Here is a 27,474-nt window from a genome sequence, read left to right as displayed (position 1 = left end):
CGAAGGCATAGCCATTTCAAATATCGATCTTGGGAAAGCGTAGTCACTCTCTTACGAAGTGATACAGGTCTGCCCTTCACATCACCGATTTTCCGCTTTAATTTCAGCACCCGGGATACTGTTGACTAGTGGCAGCCTATTTTATCACCCATTGCACGTGTAGAAAGCCCTTCCTGGGACAGAGCAACTGCTACACTTTTTTTTTATTGGTGTCAACTGAACATATGGAGCTATGCTTACACCTCAGCAAAACAGGATACTAATGCGTGTGTATTCCCTTCCAACGCCGTATTTATAGAAACGGCTGATGCAATACCTTGCAATTACTGTCTGATGCAATACCTTGCAATTACTGTCTGATGCAATAGAATCATTATCTGAAGCAATACCTTTGCTTTGCGACAAACAAAATAACTGTAATCAAATAATATCTGATACGTTTCACTACACATGTTACTTTTTTTAAGGTGATGTAGTTTTTGTCCGCCACTATACATGGCCGTTACACGAAATAGAAGGAAGTGGAAAGTTGCTGGACAGGCCTTCATCCTGCAGTGGATTGAAAATGGTTGATGTTGAACACAAAATTAATCACGAATGAATCCTTTCAGAAAAGTAATGTTCTTGACAAACTCTAATATGTATTTTTAAACTTAATCATGAAAGTTTAGCATAATTTTTTTTTTTTTTAACAAACTTCCTACAGTATTTCAGGCCGACCGGGTGAGTAAAGCACCTGTCTAGTAACCCAAAGGTCGCGGGTTCGAATCCCGCCTCGGGCTTGGATCAAAGTACTGCAAAAACCTTGGGAGGTGCATTATGGCCACGGAAGCCGATGCGCCAATAACTACCAAAGAAAAAAAAAAAAAAAAAAACAGTATTTCAAATATTGCTTACAGCACTGACAACAGTCGCGGGAAATGTTAGAACACCATTAATTAATAATGGAAGGATGTGTTATAATGATAACTGGTAAGCAAGTCCGATAAATGTATATTTTAATTATAAAAGAATATACTAAATTCTGTAGAAGGATAATTAGGTATTAGATTAATATGAGAAATGCTGTATTAATTTTGACAACCATAAGTTTATAAAAATATGAACGTGATTTTATGTTTTATGCTGTTTTTCAACCGACCGAAGCCGGCAGGAATGCGATGTCAAGGAATGGTTTTCTCTTCCCCGCTTTTATTTTGTTATGTTTGCTAAAGATTAACGGATTAAACTTCAGATAAATGGTTAGCACGATCTATTTCTTCGCGTAATTTTGTTTCCAGATTTATGATTATTAGTGTTATAATTAATTAAAAATTAATAATTAACCACTTATTTTTATAATCAAATTCTTATGTAGTCAGGAAATTGTTTTTCATTCTTTCTGAAAACGCATTGAAATAGCTATTTTCCCCGAAATGCAGATAGAGAGAAAAAAAAAAAAAAAAAAAAAAAAATATATATATATATATATATATATATATATATATATATATATATATATATATTACTGCGAGTACGTAGTACATTGCCAGTACTACTGGCAGATGTAGTGAGCGTCATGCATGCTCAGTTATGTCGGAGCTGATAGTAACTTGCGATCTGGCAGTGAGGCTGTAAAAATATATATAGTTTTTATTTTTGTGTGTTTGTATGGGCGACTCCTAGAACAAAAGTTCATCTCTGCCTGGTTGCTCTGTTCAGTTTTACAGACTCTTTCAAGGTAAGGCCAGTGCCTGTCGTGTAAAAAAAAAAAAAAAAAAAATCCACATAGGAATATCCCATGCTGGATGAAGATAGATGAAAAGGAAGGCGAGAGAGAGTAAAAAAACGTTTAATAGTTTTTCATCCTGCATGGGCAGATGGGCTAAGAAGTGGCAACTGAAGTTTAACCTTGACAAATGCAAAGTACTGCATATATGTAGAAGTAACCCCAGAGAAACATACCAACTGTGTGGTACTACACTTAAGGTGGTAGAAAATGAAAAAGACCTGGGAGTAATTGTGCAGTCAGATATGAAGTTTTCTGAGCAATGCTGCCAGGGCAGGTCATGGGGTTTTGTCAATAATATATAGGAATTTTGCTAGCAGGGAAAAGGAGGTGATTGTCCCCTGTATAAGGCAATGGTCAGAGGCCATTCCTTGAGTACTGCATACAGATCTGGAGGCCTCATTTTCGGAAGGAAGTAGATTTGCTTGACCTTTTACAGAGAAGGGCAACAAGATTGGTGAAGGGATCCTCTTACCAAGAGAGGCTTAAGGTCTGCAAATTGCAGTGGCTGGAGACTAGGTACCTGCACGGTGATCTGATTGAGGTGTATAAGGCCTTGAATGGGTCGAGCACACTGAATTCTGATGGGATCCTTCCACTATTAGCATTAGTAGAGGCATTTGATGCAAGAAAGCAAGCTTATGCAGCATCAGCCAAAAAAAAAAAATAAAATAAAAATATAATAATAAAAAAATTAAAAAAAAAAAATAACCACTTCCACTTCACCCCTCTGTTCGTTCGAAATACCTGTCCAGCTGATCCTTAAACTTATTTAGGCTATCAACTTCCACAACAAGGGATGGAAGTCTATTCCACCAACCAACCACCCGCTGAAAGGCAAATTTCCTCACGTCTATCCTACATCTGTCTTTTCTCAATTTGAATTTGTGCCCTCTCAGGTGATCCCATCAGCATTGAGCATGCTCAAACCATTCAAGGCTTTATACACCTCTATCAGATCACCTCGCTGGTGCCTAGTCCCCCAGACACTGTAATTTGCAAAAATCTTAAGCCTTTCTTCGTAAGAGCACCCCTTTGTTCCATTCACTAATCTTGTTGCCCTTCTCTGTACTCGTTCCAGCATCTCTACATCCTTCTTGAAATGAGGACTCCAGACCTGTATACAGTACTCTAGGCGTGGCCTGACCATTGCCTTATACAAGGGAATAATAACCTCCTTATCCCTGCTAGAAATATTCCTATATATCATCGACAATACACCATGAGCTACTCTTGCACCAGTCTGCACTGCTCAGAAAACTTCATATCTGCCTGCACAACCACCCTCAGGTCCTTTCATTCTCTGCCACTGTCAGTGTAGTACCACAGAGTTGATACGTTGCTCTGGGGTTGCTGTTTCCCATATGTAGTACTTTACATTTCTCAATGTTAAACTTCATTTGCCACCCCTCAGCCCATCTGCTCAACTTTTCCAGATCCTGTTGCAGCAGCATAGTGTCAGTAGTGTCCTTGACAGCCCTGCCAACCTTCGTATCGTTTGCAAACTTGGACATTAAGCTTGATATACCATCATCAATATCATTTATAAATACAGAAAACAGTAATGGACCCAATACTGAACCCTGAGGGACTCCACTAATAACATTAGTCCACGATGAGCAGTGTCCATTGATTACCACTCTCTGTCTTCTCCCCCTCAACCACTCCTTTATCTATAGCAGCAATTTTCCTCCAATGCCACACTGCTCCAATTTGTGCAGCAGTCTTCCATGTGTAACAGTATCAAAAGCCTTTCTAAGATCCAAGTATATAATATCAAAGTTATTCCCTGCATCCAGTTCTTTTGTGACTGCATCATACTATCCAATGAAATTGGTCAGGCAAGACTTCCCCTTAACAAAACCGTGCTGTGTGTGAGCTATAACTGAAGTCTTGTCTAGATGATCCTGCAGTGCTTCTTTAACCAGTGCCTCCATTAATTTTCCTGGAACAGAAGTTAAACTAACAGGTCTATAATTACTTGTGTCACCCTTTGATCCTCCTTTGTGAATTGGGGTCACATTTGCACATCTCCAGTCCATGGGTACCTCCCCTGAGTCCAAGGAAGCTCTCATAATTATGGCTAAGGGTTTGCTTACTTCCTTTGCTGCCTCCTTTAATATAACTGGAGAGATCCCATCCACCCCAGGTGCCTTTCTTGTATTTATCTTCAACAATTTCTCCTCCACTTTACTCTCAGTTATTACAAGATTCTCTAGCTTACTGCCAGAGATGAATACACCTCTGGCATTCCCCTCACTGAACAACTCCTCATGTGTGAATGTCGATGCAAAATATCCATTCAGTTTGTTAGCTACCTGAGCAGGATCATCAACAGTTGACCCATCGATATCAAGTGGACCAATCTGATTCATCTCCTTCCTTCTAGAGTTTACATAAGTAAAGTACTCTTTGCTGTTTTTCTTTGCATCCCTTGCCAAAAATTTCTCGTAATCCGCTTCGCCTGCCTAACCTCCTTTGTAACTTGGTTACAGATTAACTTGTATCTGTCATAGGCTTCTGTGTCACTTGTTAATTTGTATGTATCCCATGCATTTTTCTTCTCAGCCTTATGTCTCATTAGTTCATCTGACATCCACTTAGGCCTAAACCTTGAACAATATTTCTTAGTTGGTATGTAAAGCCTAGTAGCTTCCAAGATAAGTTCTTTGAATGCTTCCCATTTTGAATTTTCAATTGGTAACATCATCAATTGGTCCCACTATATAGAATTTAAATACTGTCTCAGTCCATTGTAGTCACCTTTACGAAAGCAATAACCCTTCCCTTTACCCCTAATGGTAGTTACTCTTTGAGTAAATATCACTTCAGCACACTGTGATCGCTGCCACCTAGTGGTTCATTTACCTGTAGATTCTTAATGCATGAAGAATCACTACTGATAATCAAATCAAGAGTATTACTCCCTCTAGTTGCCGCCCAAACATGCTGATGTAAAAACAATCATCCAATAAATCCACAAAAGCCTTGCTAGTGTGTGAGTGACCAGCCCCCAAATTCCAGTCAATATCTGGGAAATTAAAATCCCCCATAATAAGACACTCTGATTTACTGGCCCACTCTATTTCCCCGTACAGTTTCTTATCATACTCATCAGAGTCATTAGGCCTATAGTACACTCCTACTCTCAATTTAGATCTCCCAATGCATATGTCACAGCAAACTGACTCGACACTGCACTGTCCAGCAATGTCGACTGGCTTCACTTCCTTGGATTTTATGTATTTCTTAACTAATAGCATAACCCCTCCTCCCTTCCTATCCTTTCTGTAGACATTGTACTCCCCCAAATTCCAGTTCTGCATTCCTTATATCTGTGTGACACCATGTCTCTGAAATCCCAACAATATCTGCGTTTTATGTTTTGAGCAATACCTCAAATTCATCAAATTTATTTACTAATCCCCTAGCATTGGTGTACGCGCAAGTATACATGAACCTGTTCTTTTTCTTAGCTACCCTAACACAACCTATGTGTTTATTTGTACCCCAATGATTCCCAGCAGTCTCTGAAATATCCTGCATCTTATTTTCCAGGCTGCGGCTCATTCCAATAGAAGCAGTGCAAGAATCCCTTTCACCTCTGCCAGTGGCTACTGTTAACCTATTAGTCCTTGTATCCCCCCAATCTAGCAGTTTTCCGACCCATCTAACACTGCCTCGATAGCATCAGCAAACATTCTTGCACCGTGTTCATAATCTGAACACTTGTTCAGATTACGAACCTAAGGGGGCATAAATTCAAATTAAGATAGGTCAGATGTAGAATAGATGTGCAGAAATTTGCCTTTAGCCAGTGAGGGGTTAATTGCTGGAACAAACTTCCATCTGTCGTTGTGGAAGTTGATAGGTTGAATAAATTTAAGGAGGAACTGGACAGGCATTTGGAGGAAATGGTGTGTTTTTTTTTTTTTTTTGGCTGATGCTGCTTAAGCTCATACACTTGCTTTCTTGCATCACATGCCACTACTACTACTATTCGCTGTATGATTCCTTTCGCCTCAAACATTGCACTTGTGCATGTGCGCGTTCCAACATTCCCTGTCAGAGACTTGGTAATTTGGAAAACATTTTATCTAAACAACTCTTCCAGGTTCGTGTTAAAATCCAGTGTGTCCCGCCTTTTTTGTTAAGAGGAAGGAGTTCCCCAAGGCTCTGTCCTGAGTGTTATGCTGTTTGCAGTCAAAGTTAACTCCATTACAAAACAGTTTCCTCCTTCAGTAAATAGTGTCTTGTATGTTGATGATTTTAGTATTTTTTGTCACTTCTGTAGCATGAGAGTTATTGAACGACAATTGCAAGAAGCAGTCAATCACCTTAGTTCCTGGGCTTGAACCAATGGGTTTAGTTTTTCTACACAAAAGACCGTTTGTGTGCACTTCTGCCGAAAAACGGAATTTACATCCTGACACGGAACTCAGATTGGACAAAATCCAATTCCTGTGGTAGCAGAAACAAAATTTTTGGGACTTATCTTTGATCAAAAACTGACATTCCTACACCATATCCGTCAGCTTAGAGCAAAATGCATGAGGGCTTTGAACATGCTTAGTGCTATCTCCTCCAACTTTTAGTGAGCAGATAGAATCACATTATTGCATCTAGCATTAGCATTTAGCATTAGTAGAGGCGTATGATGCAAGAAAGCAATCTTATGCAGCATCAGCAAAAAAAAAACTTCCATTCACCCCCCCCATTTGTTCGAAATACCTGTCCAGCTGAGCCTTAAATTTATTTAGGCTATCAACTTCCACAACAAGGGATGGAAGTCTGTTCCGCCAACCAACTACCTGCTGGTTAAAAGCAAATTTCCGCACATCTATCCTACATCTGTCTTTCCTCAATTTGAATTTATGCCCTCTCAGGTGAGAGGGCATAAATTCAAATTGAGGTGATTATTCTGAGCAAGAGGAAGAATCCCATCATCATTGAGCATGCTCAAACCATTCAAGGCTTTATACACCTATATCAGATCACCTCGCCGGTGCCTAGTCTCCAGACACTAATTTACAAAACTTAAGCCTTTCTTCGTAAGAGCAACCCTTTGTTCCATTCACTAATCTTGTTGACCTTCTCTGTATTTGTTCTAGCAGCTCTACACTCTTCTTGAAATGAGGCCTCCAAACCTGTATACAGTACTCAAGGTGTGGCCTGACCATTGCCTATACAAGGGAATAATCACCTCCTTATCCCTGCTAGAAAAATTGCTATATATCATTGACAAGACACCATGAGCTACTCTTGCAGCCCATCTGCACTGCTCAGAGAACTTCATATCTGTCTGCACAATTACCCCCAGGTCCTTTTCATTCCCTACAACTGTCAGTGTAGTACCACAGGGTTGATACGTTGCTCTGGGGTTGCTGTTTCCCATATGTAGCTTTACATTTGTCAATGTTAAACTTCATTTGCCACCTCTCAGCCCATCCGCTCAACCTTTCAGATCCTGTTGCAGCAGCATAGCGTCAGTAGTGTCCTTAACAACCCTGCCAACCTTTGTATCATCTGCAAACTTGTACATTAAGCTTGATATACCATCATCAATATCATTTATAAATACAGAAAACAATAATGGACCCAACACTGAACCCTGTGGGACTCCATCAATAACATTAGTCCACGATGAGCAGTGTCCATTGATTACCACTCTCTGTCTTCTCCCCCTCAACCATCCCTTTATCCATAGCAGCAGTTTGCCTCCAATGCCACACTGCCCCAATTTGTGCAGCAGTCTTCCATGTGCAACAGTATCAAAAGCCTTTCTAAGATCCAAATATATAATATCAAAGTTATTCTCTGCATCCAGTTCTTTTGTGACTGCATCATAGTATCCAATCAAATTGGTCAGGCAAGACTTTCCCTTAACAAAACCATGCTGTGTCTGAGCTATAACTGAAGTCTTGTCTAAATGATCCTGCAGTGCTTCTTTAACTAGTGGCTCCATTAATTTTCCTGGAACAGAAGTTAAACTCACAGGTTTATAATTACTTGTGTCAGCCTTTGATCCTCCTTTGTGAATTGGAGTCACATTTGCACATCTCCAGTCTATGGGTACCTTCCCTGAGTCCAAAGAAGCTCTCATAATTATGGCTAAGGGTTTGCTTACTTCCTTTGCTGACTCCTTTAATATAACTGGATAGATCCCATCCACCCCAGGTGCCTTTTTTATGTTTTTCCTCAACAATTTTTCCTCCACTTTCCTCTCAGTTATTACGAAATCATCCAGCTCACTGCCAGAGTTTACTTCACCTCTGGCATTCCTGAATACTCCCCAAACTCCTCATGTGTGAATGTAGATGCAAAATACTCGTTTAGTTTGTTAGCCACCTGAGCAGGATCCTCAACTGTTGAACCATCAATATCCATTGAACCAATCTGATTCATCCCTTTCCTTCTAAAGTTTACATAGGTAAAGAACTCTTTTCTGTTTTTCTTTGCATCCTTTGCCAAGGTTTTCTCATCTGCCTTTGCCTGCCTAATCTCTTTTGTGACTTAGTTATAGACCAGCTTATATCTATCATAGGCTTCCATGTCACCCATTAATTTATATGTATCCCATGTATTTTTCTTCTCTGCCATATATCTCATTAGTTCATCTGACATCCATTTAGGCCTAAACCTTGAATAATATTTCTTAGTTGGTATGTAAAGCCTAGTAGCTTCCAAGATAAGTTCTTTGAATGCTTCCCATTTTGAATTTGCTGTTGGTCCCACTGTACAGAATTTAAATACTGTCTCAGACCATCGTAGTCGAGAAGTTTCAGTCCTGTCGTGGTCAAATATTCGGTGCAGGCTTTGGCGCGGTGAGCTGGAGCATTTTCGTGATGGAGGTACCAGGTGTCCATTCTTGACTTTGGCCGCAGGTTCTTCATAGGTCCAATGACTTTAGGCAGGCATTGTTCAGTATACCACTTAGCTGTGACTGTCTTCTGCGTGTCCAAAACGACACGTTCCACAATTCCACTCGATTTGAAAAATACAGCTATCATTTTCTTCTTTACAGATCGGGATTTTCTGACAATTACGGGTGTGTCGTCATCATCAAAGACCCAAACTTTGTTTTGAGCCTTGGTCGACAGATCGTAATAGTCCAGCCAAGTCTCGTCACCTGTCACGTTCTTCACATACCGAGATTGTCCCTTATCAAACTTTTTTAACATCTCCCGGCACCAAGTCACACGTCGTGTCATCTGCTCTTCAGTCAGTTGATGCCGCACCCAGAGAGAACAAAGTTTCTTCACGTGCAAATGATCTTGCAGAATCGAACGAATTGCTGGTGCATTTAGGCCCAAAGTATCCTCTATCTGTTGGTAGGTCACACGCCTGTTTTCGTCAAGCATTTTCCTCACAGCAGTAACGTTTTCCTCCGTAACTGACGTTCGTGGCCTTCCCGGCCTCTCAGAATCCTCCAGAGTGAAACTTCCCCTTTGGAATTCTCTATACCACCTGAATATCGTTGTACGATGTGGACAATCATCATCTAGTGCAAGAGTCATTTCTTCTAAGCACTGGTCTATGGTTAAACCACGCACGAAATTATACCACAAAACTGTCCTTATCTCATTTCGTGACCACGATGCCATCGCAAGCACTTTACACTCTCACTACTAATGAATAACTGAGCCCATCGACTTCTTGGCGCGGCGGCTACAATGCAAGTATGAACATGTCTCAACATGCAGCAACAAGCAGCTTCCTGTGATTCATTGTTGCGTCATATTGCAAAACTTTCCTAGTACCCTTTGTATTTATGTTTAACTTCAACAATTTCTCCTCCACTTTGCTCTCAGTTATTACAAAATCCTTTAGCTCTCTGTTACAGTTTGATAAACTTCTGGCATTCTCATCCCTTAATAACTTCTCATATGATGTGTGAATGTAGATACAAGCAACCTACTCATTCAGTTTGTCAGCTACCTCAGCAGAATTATCAAATGGACCAATCTGATTCATCCCCTTCCCTTTAGAGTTCACATAAGTAAATAAGTCTTTACTGTTTTTCTTTGTATCCTTTGCCAAAGATTTCTCATAATCTGCCTTTGCTTGCCTAACCTCTTTTGTGACTTAATTACAGACTATCTCATAGGCATCTGTCTCCTGATAATTTATATACATTCCATGCAGTTTTATTCTCTGCCACGAGTCTTATCAGTTCATCTGTCACCCATTTAATCCTAAATCCTGAACAATATTTCTTAGTTGGTATGAAAAGCCCAGTAGCTTCCAAGATTAATTCCTTAAATGCATCCCACTTAGAATTTGCTTTTGGCAGCATCATCAGTTGGTTCCACTGTATAGAATTTAAAAACTCTCCGAGACAACTTAAGTCACTTTTAGAAAGCAAAATCCCTTCCCTTTACCCCTGGTGGTAGTTACATTTTTGAGTAAATTCCACATCAGTATATGTAATACTGCCACCTAGTGGTTCCTTTATCTGTAAATTCTTAATGCATGAATAAGCACTGCTGATAATCAGAGCAAGAGTGTTACTCCCTCTGGTTGCCTCTCTAATGTGATGCTGTAGAAAACAATAACTTAATTTAATCCATTAAATTAAATTATTGTTATGTAATTAATGTTATGTAATGTGGATTTACATACAGTAATTAAATTATTGTATGTAAATCCACAAAAGTCTTGCTAGTGTGCAAGTGACCAAACCAAAAGAAAGTTCCAGTGTATATCTGGAAAATTAAACTCCCCCATTAAAAAACAATCTTATTTACTGGCCCACTATTTCTCTGTACAGTTGTTTGTTGTACTCATCAGAGTCATTAGGTCTATTAAACACTCCTATTCTCAATTTTGCCCTTCCAGTGCTTATGTCACACCAAACTGACTAAACACTGCACTGTCCATCCATGTCAACTGGATGCACTTCCTTAGATTTTGTTTTTATTTACTAACAGCATGACCTTTTCTATCCTTTCTGTACACATTGTACTTCCCAAATTCCAATTTTATATCTCTGTGTGACACCACATCTCTGATATCCCAACAATATCTACCTCTGATGTCTTGGCCAGCACCTCAAATTCATCAAATTTATTTACTATACTCCTAGCGTTGGTGTAAATGCAAGCATACATGCACCTATTCTTACTTTTAGTTACCCTAACACAGCCTGTGTATTTATTTGTTCCAAGACTCCCAGCAGTCTTTGAAATCTCCAGCACAATAGAAGCAGTCCCAAATTCACTTTCACCTCTGCTTGTGGTTACTCTTAATGTATAAGTCTGTGAATCCCCCCCCCCAAAGCTAGCATTTTTCTAACCCATGTAACACTGCCTCAATAGCATCAGCAAATATTCTTGCACCCTTTCTATTTAAGTGTATCTCTGTAGAAACAGTCTCTCCTGTTAACAAGCACAGACCATGCTGAGAAAAATTCTACCCCATGAGCCTTGCAAATTCTCTCCACGGTTGAATGGATTGACAAGGGGTCTCATCATATACTCCCTCCTATCATTGTCTGGGCAGAATTGCAGACACTTTCAAATTTAACCCTAACTCGTGACTTTTTTTCAACATTTAACTGTACCTGCTAAGTAAATCTGCAGGTCTTCTACTCTTAATGTCATTAAGAGTAGGAGACCTGCTCCCTAGTTGTACTCGTAGGCACTAATGATATTAAGAGTAGGAGACCGGCGGAATTACTTAACAAGTACAGGTCACTGTTGAAAAAAAGCCGTGAATTAGGGTTGCATTTGAAAGTGTCTGCAATTCTGCCCAGACAGGGTAGGAGGGAGTATATGATGAGAGCCCCTGTCGATCAATTCAGCCCCGGAAAGATTGTGCAAGGCTCAAGGGGTAGAATTTTTTTCAGCCTGGTCTGTACTTGTTAACAGGAGAGACTGCTTCTACAGGGATGGGATACACTTAAATAGAAAGGGTGCAAGAATGTTTGCTGATGCTATCGAGGCAGTGTTAGGTGGGTCGGAAAACTGCTAGATTGGGGGGGGATACAAGGACTAATAGATTAACAGTAGCAGAGGTGAAACACTGGCAGAGGTGAAAATGATTCTTGCACTGCTTCTATTGGAATGAGCTGCAGCCTGGAAAATAAGATGCAGGATATTTCAGAGACTGCTGGGAATCATTGGGGTACAAATAAACACATGGGTTGTGTTAGGGTAGCTAAGAAAAAGAACAGGTGCTTGTATACTTGCGTGTACACCAATGCCAGGAGTTTAGTAAATAAACTTGATGAATTTGAGGTATTGCTCAAAACATCAAAGGCAGATATTGTTGGGATTTCAGGGACGTGGTGTCACACAGATATAAGGAATGCAGAACTGGAATTTGGGGAGTACAATGTCTACAGAAAGGATAGACAGGATAGGAAGGGAGGAGGGGTTATGCTATTAGTTAAGAAATACATAAAATCCAAGGAAGTGAAGCCAGTCGACATCGCTGGACAGTGCAGTGTCGAGTCAGTTTGGTGTGATATAAGCATTGAGAGATCAAAATTGAGAGTAGGAGTGTGCTATAGGCCTAATGACTCTGATGAGTATAATAAGAAACTGTACAGGGAAATAGAGTGGGCCAGTAAATCAGAGAGTCTTATAATGGGGGATTTTAATTTTCCAGATATTGACTGGAATTTGGGGGCTGATCACTCACACACTAGCAAGGCTTTTGTGGATTTATTGGATGATTGTTTTCTACATCAGCATGTTCGGGAGGCAACTAGAGGGAGTAATACTCTTGATTTGATTATCAGTAGCAATTCTTCATGCATTAAGAATCTGCAGATAAATGAACCACTAGGTGGCAGTGATCACAGTGTGCTGAAGTGGGATTTACTCAAAGAGGTAACTCCATTAGGGGTAAAGGGAAGGGTTATTGCTTTCGTAAAGGTGACTACGATGGACTGAGACAGTATTTAAATTCTATACAGTAGGACCAACTGATGATGTTACCAACAGCAAATTCAAAAAGGGAAGCATTCAAAGAACTTATCTTGGAAACTACTAGGCTTCACATACCAACTAAGAAATATTGTTCAACATTTAGGCCTAAGTGGATGTCAAATGAACTAATGAGACATATGGCAGAGAAGAAAAATGCATGGGATACATACAAATTAACACGTGACACCGAAGCCTATGATAGATACAAGTTGATCTGTAACCAAGTTACAAAGGAGGTTAGGCAGGCGAAGGCAGATTACGAGAAATCTTTGACAAGGGATGCAAAGAAAACAGCAAAGAGTTCTTTTCTTATGTAAACTCTAGAAGGAAGGGGAAGAATCAAATTGGTCCACTTGATATCGATGGGTCAACTGTTGATAATCCTGCTCAGGTAGCTAACAAACTAAATGTGAATATTTTGCATCGACATTTACACATGAGGAGTTATTCAGCGAGGGGAATGCCAGAGGTGTATTCAACTCTGGCAGTAAGCTGGAGAATCTTGTAATAACTGAGAGTAAAGTGGAGGAGAAATTGTTGAAGGTAAGCACAAGAAAGGCACCTGGGGTGGATGGGATCTATCCAGTTATATTAAAGGAGGCAGCAAAGGAAATAAGCAAACTCTTAGCCTTAATTATGAGAGCCTCCTTGTACCCATGGACTGGAGAAGTGCAAATGTGACTCCAATTCACAAAGGAGGATCAAAGGCTGACACAAGTAATTATAGACCTGTGAGTTTAACTTCTGTCCTCGGAAAATTCAAGGAGGCACTGGTTAAAGAAGCACTGCAGGATCATCTAGACAAGACTTCAGTTATAGCTCAGACACAGCATGGTTTTGTTAAGGGGAAGTCTTGCCTGACCAATTTGATTGGATACTATGATGCAGTCACAAAAGAACTGGATGCAGGGAATAAATTTGACATCATATATTTGGATCTTAGAAAGGCTTTTGATACTGTTGCACATGGAAGACTGCTGCACAAATTGGAGCAGTGTGGCATTGGAGGCAAATTGCTGCTATGGATAAAGGGATGGTTGAGGGGGAGAAGACAGAGAGTGGTAATCAATGGACACTGCTCATCGTGGACTAATGTTATTAGTGGAGTTGCTCAGGGTTCAGTATTGGGTCCATCATTGTTTTCTGTATTTATAAATGATATTGATGATGGTATATCAAGCTTAATGTCCAAGTTTGCAGACGATACGAAGGTTGGCGGGGTTGTCAAGGACACTACTGACACTATGCTGCTGCAACAGGATCTGGAAAGGTTGAGCAGATGGGCTGAGAGGTTGCAAATGAAGTTTAACATTGTCAAATGTAAAGTACTACATATGGGAAACAGCAACCCCAGAGCAACGTATCTACTCTGTGGTACTACACTGACAGTGGTAGAGAATGAAAGGGACCTGGGGGTGGTTGTGCAGGCAGATATGAAGTTTTCTGAGCAGTGCAGACGGGCTGCAAGAGTAGCTCATGGTGTGTTCTCAATTATATATAGGAATTTTTCTAGCTGGGATAAGGAGGTGATTATTCCCTTGTATAAGGCAATGGTCACGCCACACCTAGAGTACTGTATACAGGCCTGGAGGCCTCATTTCAAGAAGGATGTAGAGCTGCTGGAACGAGTATAGAGAAGGGCAACAAGATTAGTGAATGGAACAAAGGGGTGCTCTTACGAAGAAAGGCTTAAGTTTTGCAAATTACAGTGTCTGGAGACTAGGCACCAACGAGGTGATCTGATAGAGGTGTATAAAGCCTTGAATGGTTTGAGCATGTTCAGTGCTGATGGGATTCTTCCTCTTGCTCAGAATAATCATCTGAGAGGGCATAAATTCAAATTGAGGAAAGACAGATGTAGAATAGACGTGCGGAAATTTGCCTTTAGCCAGCGGGTGGTTGGTTGGTGGAACAGACTTCCATCCCTTGTCGTGGAAGTTGATAGCCTAAATAAGTTTAAGCCTCAGGTGGACAGGTATTTCAAACGAACGGAGGGGTGAAGTGGAAGTGGTTATTTTTTATTTATTTATTTTATTATTTTATTTTTTTTTAGGCTGATGCTGCATAAGCTTGCTTTCTTGCATCAAATGCCTCTACTAATGCTAATGCTAATTAGTGCCAACATGTAAAGCAATATCACCCTTTGTGCCCTTTAAAGATATCTGCACTATAACATCAACTTTTGCCCCTGGCAGACATACCCTGGCCCTATTCCACCTATCCACCGTTTGCAGAGCAATCGGGTACGGGACATGATACTGCCAAGGGGGATGTCTTTGTGTGTGCGCGATGCAAGGAGTGTATCGATATCGGGCAACAACTCTGCGTTCTTTTGGGCCTATATGAGAGCTTGAAGGACAGGGTGGATGCCCTCGAAGAAACTAAATTGAGGGGTCCATCAAGCTCTCAGCTGCCCACATCAACGCCAGAGCTTGCACTTGGGCATCGCGTGACACAGAGACAACCCCCAAGGCAGAATGCGCTGGTCCCGAAGGAACTAGTAGTTGTTGGTGACTCTATTGTCAGGGAAACGGGGAACATGCTTTGTAAAAAAGATAGGTGGAACAGGACCAGGGTATGTCTGCCAGGGGCAAAGGTTGATGACGTTGTAGAGCGAATATCATCTTTTAAGGGCACAAAAGGTGATATAGTTGTACACGTTGGCACTAATAATATTAAGAGTAGGAGACCGGCAGAATTACTTAACAAGTACAGGTCACTGTTGAACAAAAGCCGAGAATTAGGGTTGAATTTGAAAGTGTCTGCAATTCTGCCCAGACACGATAGGAGGGAGTATATGATGAGAGCCTTGTCGATCAATTCGGCCCTGGAAAGATTGTGCAAGGCTCAAGGGGTAGAATTTTTTTCAGCCTGGATTGTACTTGTTAACAGGAGAGATTGCTTCTACAGGGATGGGATACACTTAAATAGAAAGGGTGCAAGAATATTTGCTGATGCTATCGAGGCAGTGTTAGGTGGGTGGGAAAACTGCTAGCTTGGGGGGAGACAAAGACCAATAGATTGACAGTAGCCACTGGCAGAGGTGAATGAGATTCTTGCATTGCTTCTATTAGAATGAGCAGAAGTCTGAAAAACAAGATGCATGGTATTTCAGAGACTGCTGGGAGCCATTGTGGTACAAGTAAACACATGGGTTGTGTTAGGGTAGCTAAGAATAGAAACAGGTGCAGGTATACTTGCGTGTACACCAATGCTAGGAGTTTAGTAAATAAATTTGATGAATTTGAGGTATTGCTCAAAACATCGAAGGCAGATATTGTTGGGATATCAGAGACGTGGTGTCACACAGATATAAGGGATGCAGAACTGCAATTTGGGGAGTACAACGTCTACAGAAAGGATAGACAGGATAGGAAGGGGGGAGGTGTTATGCTATTAGTTAAGAAACACATAAAAACCAAGGAAGTGAAGCCAGTCGACATCGCTGGACAGTGCAGTGTGGAGTCAGTTTGGTGTGACATATACATTGGGAGATCAAAATTGAGAGTAGGAGTGTGCTATAGGCCTAATGACTCTGATGAGTATAATAAGGAACTGTACAGGGAAATAGAACGGGCCAGTAAATCAGAGTGTCTTATAATGGGAGATTTTAATTTCCCAGATATTGACTGGAATTTGGGGGCTGGATACTCACACACTAGCAGGGCTTTTGTGGATTTATTGGATGATTGTTTTCTACATCAGCATGTTCGGGAGGCAACTAGAGGGAGTAATACTCTTGATTTGATTATCAGCAGTGATTCTTCATGCATTAAGAATCTGCAGATAAATGAACCACTAGGTGGCAGTGATCACAGTGTGCTGAAGTGGGATTTACTCAAAGAGGTAACTACCATTAGGGGTAAAGGGAAGGGTTATTGCTTCCGTAAAGGCGACTACGATGGACTGAGACAGTATTTAAATTCTATACAGTGGGACCAACTGATGATGTTACCAACAGCAAATTCAAAATGGGAAGCATTCAAAGAACTTATCTTGGAAGCTACAAGGCTTTACATACCAACTAAGAAATATTGTTCAAGGTTGAGGCCAAAATGGATGTCAGATGAACTAATGAGGCATATGGCAGAGAAGAAAAATGCATGGGATACTTACAAATTAACACATGACACAGAAGCCTATGATAGATACAAGTTGATATGCAACCAAGTTACAAAGGAGGTTAGGCAGGCGAAGGCAGATTACGAGAAATCCTTGGCAAGGGATGCAAAGAAAAACAGCAAAGAGTTCTTTACTTATGTAAACTCTAGAAGGAAGGGGATGAATCAGATCGGTCCACTTGATATTGATGAGTCAAGTGTTGATGATCCTGCTCAGGTAGCTAACAAACTAAATGAATATTTTGCATCGACATTCACACATGAGGAGTTATTCAGCGAGGGGAATGCCAGAGGTGTATTCAACTCTAGCAGTAAGTTACAGAATCTTGAAATAACTGGGAGTAAAGTGGAGGAGAAACTGTTGAAGATAAACACAAGAAAGGCACCCGGGGTGGATGGGATCTATCCAGTTATATTAAAGGAGGCAGCAAAGGAAGTAAGCAAACCCTTAGCCATAATTATGAGAGCTTCCTTGGACTCAGGGGAGGTACCCATAGACTGGAAATGTGCAAATGTGACCCCAATTCACAAAGGAGGATCAAAGGCTGACACAAGTAATTATAGACCTGTGAGCTTAACTTCTGTTCCAGGAAAATTAATGGAGGCACTGGTTAAAGAAGCACTGCAGGATCATTTAGACAAGACTTCAGTTATAGCTCAGACACAGCATGGTTTTGTTAAGGGGAAGTCTTGCCTGACCAACTTGATTGGATACTATGATGCAGTCACAAAAGAACTGGATGCAGGGAATAACTTTGATATTATATACTTGGATCTTAGAAAGGCTTTTGATACTGTTGCACATGGAAGACTGCTACACAAATTGGAGCAGTGTGACATTGGAGGCAAATTGCTGCTATGGATAAAGGGGTGGTTGAGGGGGAGAAGACAGAGAGTGGTAATCAATGGACACTGCTCATCGTGGACTGATGTTATTAGTGGAGTCCCTCAGGGCTCAGTGTTGGGTCCATTATTGTTTTCTGTATTTATAAATGATATTGATGATGGTATATCGGGATTAATGTCCAAGTTTGCAGACGATACAAAGGTTGGCAGGGTTGTCAAGGACACTACTGACACTATGCAGCTGCAACAGGATCTGGAAAGGTTGAGCAGATGGGCTGAGAGGTGGCAAATGAAGTTTAACATTGACAAATGTAAAGTACTACACATGGGAAACAGCAACCCCAGAGCAACGTATCAACTCTGTGGTACAACACTGACAGTGGTAGAGAATGAAAGGGACTTGGGGGTGGTTGTGCAGGCAGATATGAAGTTCTCTGAGCAGTGCAGACGGGCTGCAAGAGTAGCTCATGGAGTATTGTCAATGATATACAGGAACTTTTCCAGCAGGGATAAGGAGGTGATTATTCCATTGTATAAGGCGATGGTCAGGCCACACCTAGAGTACTGTATACAGGTCTGGAGGCCTCATTTCAAGAAGGATGTAGAGCTGCTGGAACGAGTACAGAGAAGGGCAACAAGATTAGTGAATGGAACAAAGGGGTGCTCTTACGAAGAACGGCTTAAGTTTTGCAAATTACAGTGTCTGGAGACTAGGCACCAGCGAGGTGATCTGATAGAGGTGTATAAAGCCTTGAATGGTTTAAGCATGCTCAATGCTGATGGGATTCTTCCTCTAGCTCAGAATAATCACCTGAGAGGGCATAAATTCAAATTGAGGAAAGACAGATGTAGGATAGACGTGCGGAAATTTGCCTTTAGCCAGCGGGTGGTTGGTTGGTGGAACAGACTTCCATCCCTTGTGGTGGAGGTTGATAGCCTAAATAAGTTTAAGGCTCAGCTGGATAGGTATTTTGAACGAACGGAGGGGTGAAGTGGAAGAGGTTTTTTTTTTTTTTTTTTTTTTTGGCTGATGCTGCATAAGCTTGCTTTCTTGCATCAAATGCCTCTACTAATGCTAACTAATGCTAATGCTAATCCTTTTAGCACAGTATATTTCCCATCTCCCTGACAATAGTCACCGACAATAACTAGCTCCTGTGGGACCAGCACATTTTGCCCAGACATGATAGGTGGCAACTTAAGTTCAACATTTATCAATGTTAAACTTCAGTTGCCATTTCTCGGTCCATTTGGCTAACATTTCTAGACCATGTTTTAGTAGCATACCGTAATTACTCTTATTAACCACCCTGTCAACCTTTGTATCATCTGCAATCTTGGACATTAAGCCTGATATGCCTTCATCAATATCATTGACGAATATAAAAAAACAACTAGTCCAACACCCAAACCCTGGGGAACTCCACTAATAACATTAGTCCATGAGGAGCAATGTGCACTGATTACCACTCTTTCTCTCCTGTACCAATCAACCATCCCTTTATCCATAGCAGCAACTTGCCCTTAATGCCATACTGCTCAAATTTGTACTGCAGTCTTTTATGTGCAACAGTAGCTTTTCTGAAATCCAAGTATATGATATTAAAATTATTTTTTTTCATCCAGTCCTTTGTGACTCCAGTCAAATTGGTCAGAGAAGATTTTCCTTTAACAAAGTCATTCTATCTGTTAGGGTGTCCATATTGGAAGAACACAAAACCAAGACACTTATCTTATGGCATTGTTATGGGGGGTCATCTATTGTAAAAGTCACCTCCGTAGCCAGGTGGGAAGGAGCAGCAGTGCGTAGCACACGCTTCTTGATTAGACCGGGGTTCGAGCCCATCACCACCAAATACGGAGGATGCGGAAAGGTCAGGTAATGACCACCGCATATCCCGGAGCAATATGGCCTTAGTTGCTAATGCTCCTAAAAACCAAATAACAAACAAACATCATTATCATCAGCCATTTTCAATCCACTGCAGGATGAAGGCCTCTTCAGCAACTTTCCAGTTCCTTCTGTTTTGAGCACTGGCCATCCATTTACTACCCACAAACTCATGAATTTCATCTATCCATCTCTGCCTTTGTCTTCCAGGTTTTCTTCTAGCTCCTCTTGGATACCATTCTGTTATTTTCTTAGTCCATCTGTCATCATGTCTTCGAGCTATGTGTCCTGCCGAAGACCATTGTAGTTCTTTAGTTTTGATAAGAATGTCCTTGACTTGAGTTTGCTGCCTAATCCATGTGTGTCTCTTCTTATCTAACAGTCTGATTCCAAATATAATTCGTTCCATTCTTCGCTGTGTAGTTCTCAGCTTCTCTTCCATTCTTCGCTGTGTAGTTCTCAGCTTCTCTTCCATTCTTTTGGTGAGTGCCCAAGTTTCACTTCCATAAGTCATGGTGGGGAGTATACATTGGTTCATTATTTTACGTTTCAGACAAACTGGGATATTGCTCTTCAGTATGTGACTATATTTCCTGAATGCTATACAACCAAAATTTATTCTTCTCTTGACTTCCAGCCATTTATCATTATTACAGCTAATAACTTGTCCCAGATAAGTATATGACTCCACCTTTTCAATTACTGCTCCTTCAATCATTATTTCCCTTTCTGTGGCCTACTTGTTCATCATTACTTTTGTTTTAGCCATATTCATCTTTAGTCCAAAATCCTTACTAACTGTGCATAACTGATTAAGATTTTTCCTCTAATTCTTTGGGATCGTAGCTTATGACCACAATGTCATCTGCAAATCGTAAATGGTTTAGGTACTCTCCGTTCACATTGACTCTTTTCTGCGACCAGTCTAATCTTCTGAAAGCTTCCTCAAGGGCAGCAGTAAACAGCTTCTGAGATATTGTGTCTCCTTGTCGAACTCCTTTCTCGATTTTAAATTTCCTACTGTCTTTGTCTGGTCTAACAAAGGAGGTAGCACTCTCATATATTTTCTTCAAAATCATAATATATGGGGTATCTATGCCTTGTCTTTCCAGTGCCCAAAACATTGCCTTATGCTGTATGGAGTCAAATGCCTTTTCATAATCCACAAATGCCAGGCATAATGGTGTTTTATATTCATTTGCTTTCTCCATTAGCTGTGATATTACGTGAAGGTGATCCATAGTTGAGAATCCTGTGCTAAAGCCAGCTTGCTCTTTCGGTTGATTCTCATCAAGTATTCTTTCTAATCTGTTAGTAATGACCCTTGTGAACAACTTGTAGATGTGGGATAACAAGCTAATTGGTCTATAATTTCCAATTTCTGATTTATCTCCTTTCTTATGCAGCAGAACTATGATTGCATTATTCCACTGCTTAGGCGTCGTCACACCTTTTCTAATTCACTTTGTGAAGACCCTTGCCAGTTTTTTGTGTTATGTCTCTTCCTCCCAATTTTAACAACTCTATAGGAACTTCATCTTCCCCCAGGGCTTTCTGATTCTTCATTTTATTCAACGCATGTTCTACCTAATCAGGAAGAATATTGGGTATATTGTATGTGTTACTAATTTGCCATCCATCTTCCCCACTGATGGTGTCATTCCCTTGCTCCTTGTATAATTCTCTATAGTAGTCTTTCGCTATTTGAATTATGCCTTCTCTGCTATTTATAAGTACACCATCGCTATTCTTCAGTATCAGTATCATTTGTCTTTCTGTATTACTGCTCAAGGCTGCTGATTTAAGTTCTTTGTTTTCTCTTAATTCTTGTTCTACTTTTCTTGTGTTAAAGCTTCTTATGTCCTCTCTGAGTCTCTTTCTTAATGGCTTTGCATAACTCAGTATACTCGATTTTCTCCCTATCAGTGTTTTTCTTGCTCGTCATTTGCCGTCTTTGGTTCATCATGAGTGTTTCTCTTGACAGATTTTTCTTCTTTGGATTTCTTTTTCCCTATAGGTTTCTTGGGCTAGGTTTCTCACTTTCAGAAAGTTGTAGTATTCCTCGTCGATATCTTGGTCCTGAGCAGTCTGCAGAAGCTCAAACTTGTTCTTAAGTTCCAGTACATACTGCTTTTTCTCCTCCTCCTCTGTTATCTCAAAGACCTTTGTATTATTTACTCAAGTCAGTTTTTTCCTTTCCTTTCCTACATCTATATCAAGTGTACATCTTACCATTCTGTGATCACTTCCAACATTTACCTTATTCAGGATGGTAACATCATTCACAATATATCTTCTGTTAGTGAGGATGAAGTCGATTTCATTAGTTGTTAATCCATTTGGACTCTTCCATGTCCACTTTCTGTTCACCCTTTTCTTGAAAAAAGTGTTCATTACTGGGAGTCCTTGAGATTCTGCAAATTCCACAAGTCTTTCACCTCTTTTATTTCTTTCACCAATTCCAAAATTTCCTAGTTCCTCTTTCTGTGCTGTTTTGCCTTTTTTCCAACCTTAGCATTGATGTCCCCCATAATAATAGTGTAGTGAATTTTCTGCTTGTCTAGAAGACTCTCAATTTCAGTGTACATTTCTTCAACCTCTTCATCATCATGGCTCCATGTTGGTGCATAAATCATTATAACCTTTAGCTTGTACCTCTTACAAACAAACATATCTGTTGTAAAAAAATTGCGAAATTTTGTTTTAATAAAGAAATAACTTTTTTTTTCCATTTTTATTTTCAAAATGTAGAATTAACAAAAACAGAATACAGTTCTTAAATTTGAACAACAAAATTTATGCAATAAATATGAAAACTATTTTTTATTAATAGATTTAGATCATGGCATTTAACAGATCTTTGTTATTTTTAATTTTATTCTTAAAATCTGTGCAGTTTAAGTCCCTCAAATTAAAAACACAGGTAATAATTGCATTAACCGTACTTATCTCTAACCTATTACACTCATCAGTCCATTGTATTTCCAGAAAATATTTGCTCGCAGCTGGTGTTGTGGCCCCGAATTGCAAATAAATATGAACATAATCTAATAAACTCGCTCTTTTGTTCACGGTATTCTATTTTTTAAGTAATGTTGTCTATTTTTCAACACAACTCAGTGTATTCCATTCTTTATTATTTTCAATTTCGTTTATGGCAATTTTTTTTAAAATTCCAAACTGATCATATAATAAATTTTCATCAAACTTAATTTCAATTTTTTCAAATGATTCCAGAGAATTTGTTAATCTTCTCATTTCAGAATGTTTTTTATTAGCATCCATTTTAAGAACTGGAATTGTTCTAGGGGGTTTCGACCAATTTTCTACATAATTTTTAGCCGTCGAATAAAAATCTATGATTTCGTTTTTAAATTTATGAACTTTTTGGTTTTCTATATCACACTGAATAATTTTTCTAGCTTCAAATGGCAGAAATCGATCACATATTTTATTATCTAACATCTCAATTGTTTCTTCAACAATTATTTTAACCTCTAAAATAGTTGTTTGTTTTTTCAATTTTTAATATCTGCTTATTGAAGAAACTGAGAAAGCTGTGGGCAGTCCACAAATATGCTTCTCCCAATGGATGATTAAAAAATTTCTCAGTAAAAAAGGGAGGCTTTTCCTCGGATAAAAAAAAAGATTTGAAACCTTCGAAAATTTTTAAAATGCATTCAACGGTAGGAAATAATGACAACCAGCGAGTTTTAGAGCGAGAGAGTTATTTTTTATACTCTATATCAACGATAGCACAAAATTCCTTTAAACGTTCTATTCGAACAGTATAAGTGTGAAAGTAAGAAAATATTTTTATAACTATCAATTCCATGTCAACGACTAGTCTTCCTGCTCCTGATTCAGCAGAATTATGAAATATGTGCGCTATACACCCGACATCTTTGATATTGGAATTAATTAAATTTTGGAGTCGAGAAAATATGTTGTATTGGCCTCTTCTGTTGATCCCTCCAAAATTAACATTTGTATTGTCAGCTCTGAACGCAATACACTTTTCTTTGCGAATATTAATTTCCTTCAGAGAAGCAAGGATGTAAGATAGTTTCTGATGTCTCATCAGATAAACAATTCATTTTAAGAAGCTTAACTTGCATACCATTTTTCTCGTTGAAATAATGCAGTAACAATGGAAATACTTTCTCCAATTTATGGTTGCTTGCATTGGCGGAAATTCCAAAGAATTCAGTACTACTGACATCTTTTAAAACTTCATTAAGTGAATAAGGAGCCAGTATATTCTTTATTAGTGTTTTCATTCGTGCACTAGAAAAATTTTGTGCAATTTTTGAGTCATCAAAAAGTTGACTGAAAAGGCTTGAGAGGCAATCAGCACTTCTAAACGACTGATGATATTTAATTAAATGATACACCATCGTAAGTTCAGTGATGTCAACCTTGTCATGTTCATATGAATTTTCTTTGACAAAGAGGTATTCCAATTTAGATGATGATGCAGTTGCTTGAAATTTCATTGCGTATTTTTTCACATCTCCCACCATGACTTAAGTTAATAAAACATGAGCACATTCCATTCAGCTTCATTTTCTTGTCTTCCCTTTTTTATAAAATTCCATTCTTTTTGGAAGTCCTCTTTGAAAATACATTTACGTTTAGACATTTTTTTATTATGCAGCTTAAACTAATTTAAAAGACTTGCACAAAAACTCACTTATCTTTATCTGTAAACCGATCGAGCCACGTGCACTGAAAATAAAGGAAGAAAACACACGCCTGAACATCCAAATCACTGAACTTAAACTAAAAGTCGTGAGAAATGAAACTGAACACACAACATTGCACGTGCATACATGAGAAATGAAGACCTTCCAATCAGTGCTAGACACCACCTCGATTATATGGATTAGTTTTTTTGACCACTATAAAGTTTATAGTGAGGTGGCTGCAAACCGGCGACATACAGACCGTAACTGACGAAGCAATTGAAGACAATGCTCTGAACTCTGCTACTATTTTTTTATTGTGCACAAATAAATTTGTGCAAATTTATTTGTCCCAGTGTCCCAAAAAAAACTTTCGGGACACCAGGACAGTTTCACATAAACCGGGACGACGAATCCCGGAAAACCGGGACATATGGATACCCTACCTGTAGTATTACTGTATCCTTGTCTAGATGGTCCTGCATTACTTCTTTAGCCAGTGACTCCATTATTTTCCCTGGAATAGAATTAAGCCAACAGTTATGTAAATACTTGTTCCACCCTTTGATACCTTTTTGTAAAAGAATTGGGGGATACCTTTGCACATCTCTGATCTGCGGGGACCTCTCTTGAATCCAACTATGCTCTCATAATTATGCCTAGGGTTTGATTACTTCTTTTGCTGCCTCCCTTAATATAATTGGATAGATCCTGTAAACTGCAGGTTCCATTTTTTACCTAATATGCCTTAGGTTTAAAAATTTCTCTTCCAAATAACTTTCCCCTTAGTTATCAAAAAATCATTTGGCTTATGGTTAGAGTTTGATACACTTATGGCATCCTTGTCACCAAAAAATTCTGCCTGTCAGTGTAGATGCAAAATACCTATTCAGTTTGTCACCAACCTGAGCAGAATTATCAACAGTTAAACCATTCATATCTAGTGGACCAATATGATCCATCTCTTCCATCGATGAAGTAAGATTGATGTCTTTCGAGGTTATGATGGGCATCATGGAGAGATTGAATCTTCTGTACATTTTGAGGGTATAGTTCTAAAATGGTGTTCACAGGCTAGCCATTAGATAATTCATTGGACAAAACTTATTGGTAACACCACTGAGTACATCACGAATAGTGAAATTAAAAGAACAAACATCTGCGAAAAGATCTAAACCTCCGAGATACTTCCTTATTCATTTCACAAATAAACGTGGTGTCAGTTTCAATCTCTTGTCCATTCCCCCTTACAGTTTGCCAAGTTCCACTTATTTTTTCTCACAGAATCTCAGTTATCGATTGATTCAACAACCGGTCACCTTAGTCCTAGTTATTTGCTGTACAATTCCTTTTACTTAAAAGGTAGTACTATGTCTGCTCTGATGTTCCCTGTTAGAATCTTAGTAATTTGGAATCTCTTCTTTTCATTCTTCTCTGGCTTAAAATCAGTCTACCCCATTCTGTGAGATTAATCTGTTGCTTCTACCAATCTCCCAGTTCTAACAGTGTGCCATAGAATAATGGTGCTTTGTTCCAGTTTATACAAAAAACTTTCATATGGGACTGTATTGAAATTCTTATTATCATCTAAATGTACTGAGCCAAAGTTATTCTTTGCATCCATTTCTTTTTTGACAACCTCATAATACAAAACGTAGCCCACTTAGTTTTAGAATATAGCACATGGTCTAATTTTAGGAAGAAGAAACAAAAAAAAATTTTAAGTTGATGGATAATTATTATATTCTTATAAAAATATTCTTAAATAATTTTACAATGCATTACTGATAATACAACTAATTCTTTTAATATGAAAAATAAATCAAAAAAGTTTCAACACTCATAAAAATAACTATCATGGTATTTGGTATTATTTCTCTGGTTTAGGTTCTGGACAACAACAGAATGGCAATGTGAATGTAACAACTGACATTTTTATAAATCTTATTTTATAGTAATAGTGGCTGCCTCGATAGAGGCACTTGTCTAGTTTGACAATGTTGGTCAATATGTAATGTCATTAATGATAAATAAAAAAAAAAACCGAACCTTTTTTTACCCTGCCCTTGTGCCAAAAAGATTGTTCACCATTATCATAATAGTTTAATTAAACATTTCTTTTTAGCTAACCGTGCTGTATTTAGCATTAGTAGAGGCATATGATGCAAGAAAGCAACCTTATGCAGCATCACCAAAAAAAAAAAAACAAAAAACCCACTCCCATTTCACCCTCCGTTCGTTCGAAATACCTGTCCAGCTCAGCCTTAAATTTATTTAGGCTATCAACTTCCACAACAAGGGATGGAAGTCTGTTCCACCAACCAACTACCCGCTGGTTGGTGGAACAGAACTAAAGGCAAACTTCCACACATCTATCCTACATCTGTCTTTCTTCAATTTGAATTTATGCCCTCTCAGGTGATTATTCTGAGCAAGAGGAAGAATCCCATCAGCATTGAGCTTGCTCAAACCATTCAAGGCTTGTTGTGGCACATAAAAATGTCTAATATTTCTTGTATTTTACAATAAAATATTGGTTTTAAATATCACTGTGGACTCATTTATTATTTTATTTTATTATTTCAGGGTAATGCAGCCAGAGGAAGTAAGCTCAGAATGGTATTTGGAAAGGACAGGAACATTTTCAGTGTCATGGTGCATTCCACTTACTGGATATGAGATAACTATTGGTAAATCCTCACTTCCAGAATATTTAGAAGGAAGTAATGTGTCTGATAACCATGCTGTATTTCAATGGAGTATAGAGGGAATCTGGCTTGTGAAGGATTTAAACAGTGCAAATGGTATCTATGTAAATGGAGAGAAAATTCCCCCCAAACTGTTGCTTGCTTTGAAAGCTGGTGATACCATTGGTTTAGGAATATCACAAGCCTTAGAAGAGACAGATTACCAATTTGTTTTGCAGAAGAAGTCAACTAAGTTCAGTAAAGATCCATATTTTCAATTGAAAGAAATTGGTAACTTCTGTTTGATAAATACCAATGATAAAGAAAATAGCCCTGAATTAGATTTTGAAACTGGGAAGACCAAAACAGTGTCAGATTCTCATAATTATACTGACAATGTGCAACAGTTTCCACATCTTCAAAAATTAGTTGCAAGTTCAAGATTGAATGTAAAGCAGTTCAGCAGAGATGAAATGGACTCTTATGTTGATAAATATCAACTAAAGAAATGTTTTGTTATTGTTGAAAAAGAACGATTTTAA

At 39.1% G+C, this 27,474-nt stretch overlaps 1 protein-coding gene across 1 annotated transcript; it reads left to right on the top strand.

Annotated features, from left to right (window-relative positions):
* Positions 1 to 900: 900 nt before the first annotated feature.
* On the top strand, positions 901 to 27,474 carry LOC150082037 (uncharacterized). The gene is made up of 2 exons (XM_090380405.1): positions 901 to 972; positions 26,832 to 27,474. The coding sequence occupies exons 1-2, from the start codon at positions 953 to 955 to the stop codon at positions 27,472 to 27,474; spliced, it is 663 nt and encodes a 220-aa protein (XP_090236531.1). The 5' UTR covers positions 901 to 952.

The sequence above is a fragment of the Mastigoproctus giganteus genome, chromosome 8 (genome assembly GCF_048544385.1).
Source record: "Mastigoproctus giganteus isolate SK-2022 chromosome 8, ASM4854438v1, whole genome shotgun sequence".
NCBI classification, from domain to species: Eukaryota; Metazoa; Arthropoda; class Arachnida; order Uropygi; family Thelyphonidae; genus Mastigoproctus; species Mastigoproctus giganteus.
This window is presented reverse-complemented; position numbering and strand designations above follow the sequence as displayed.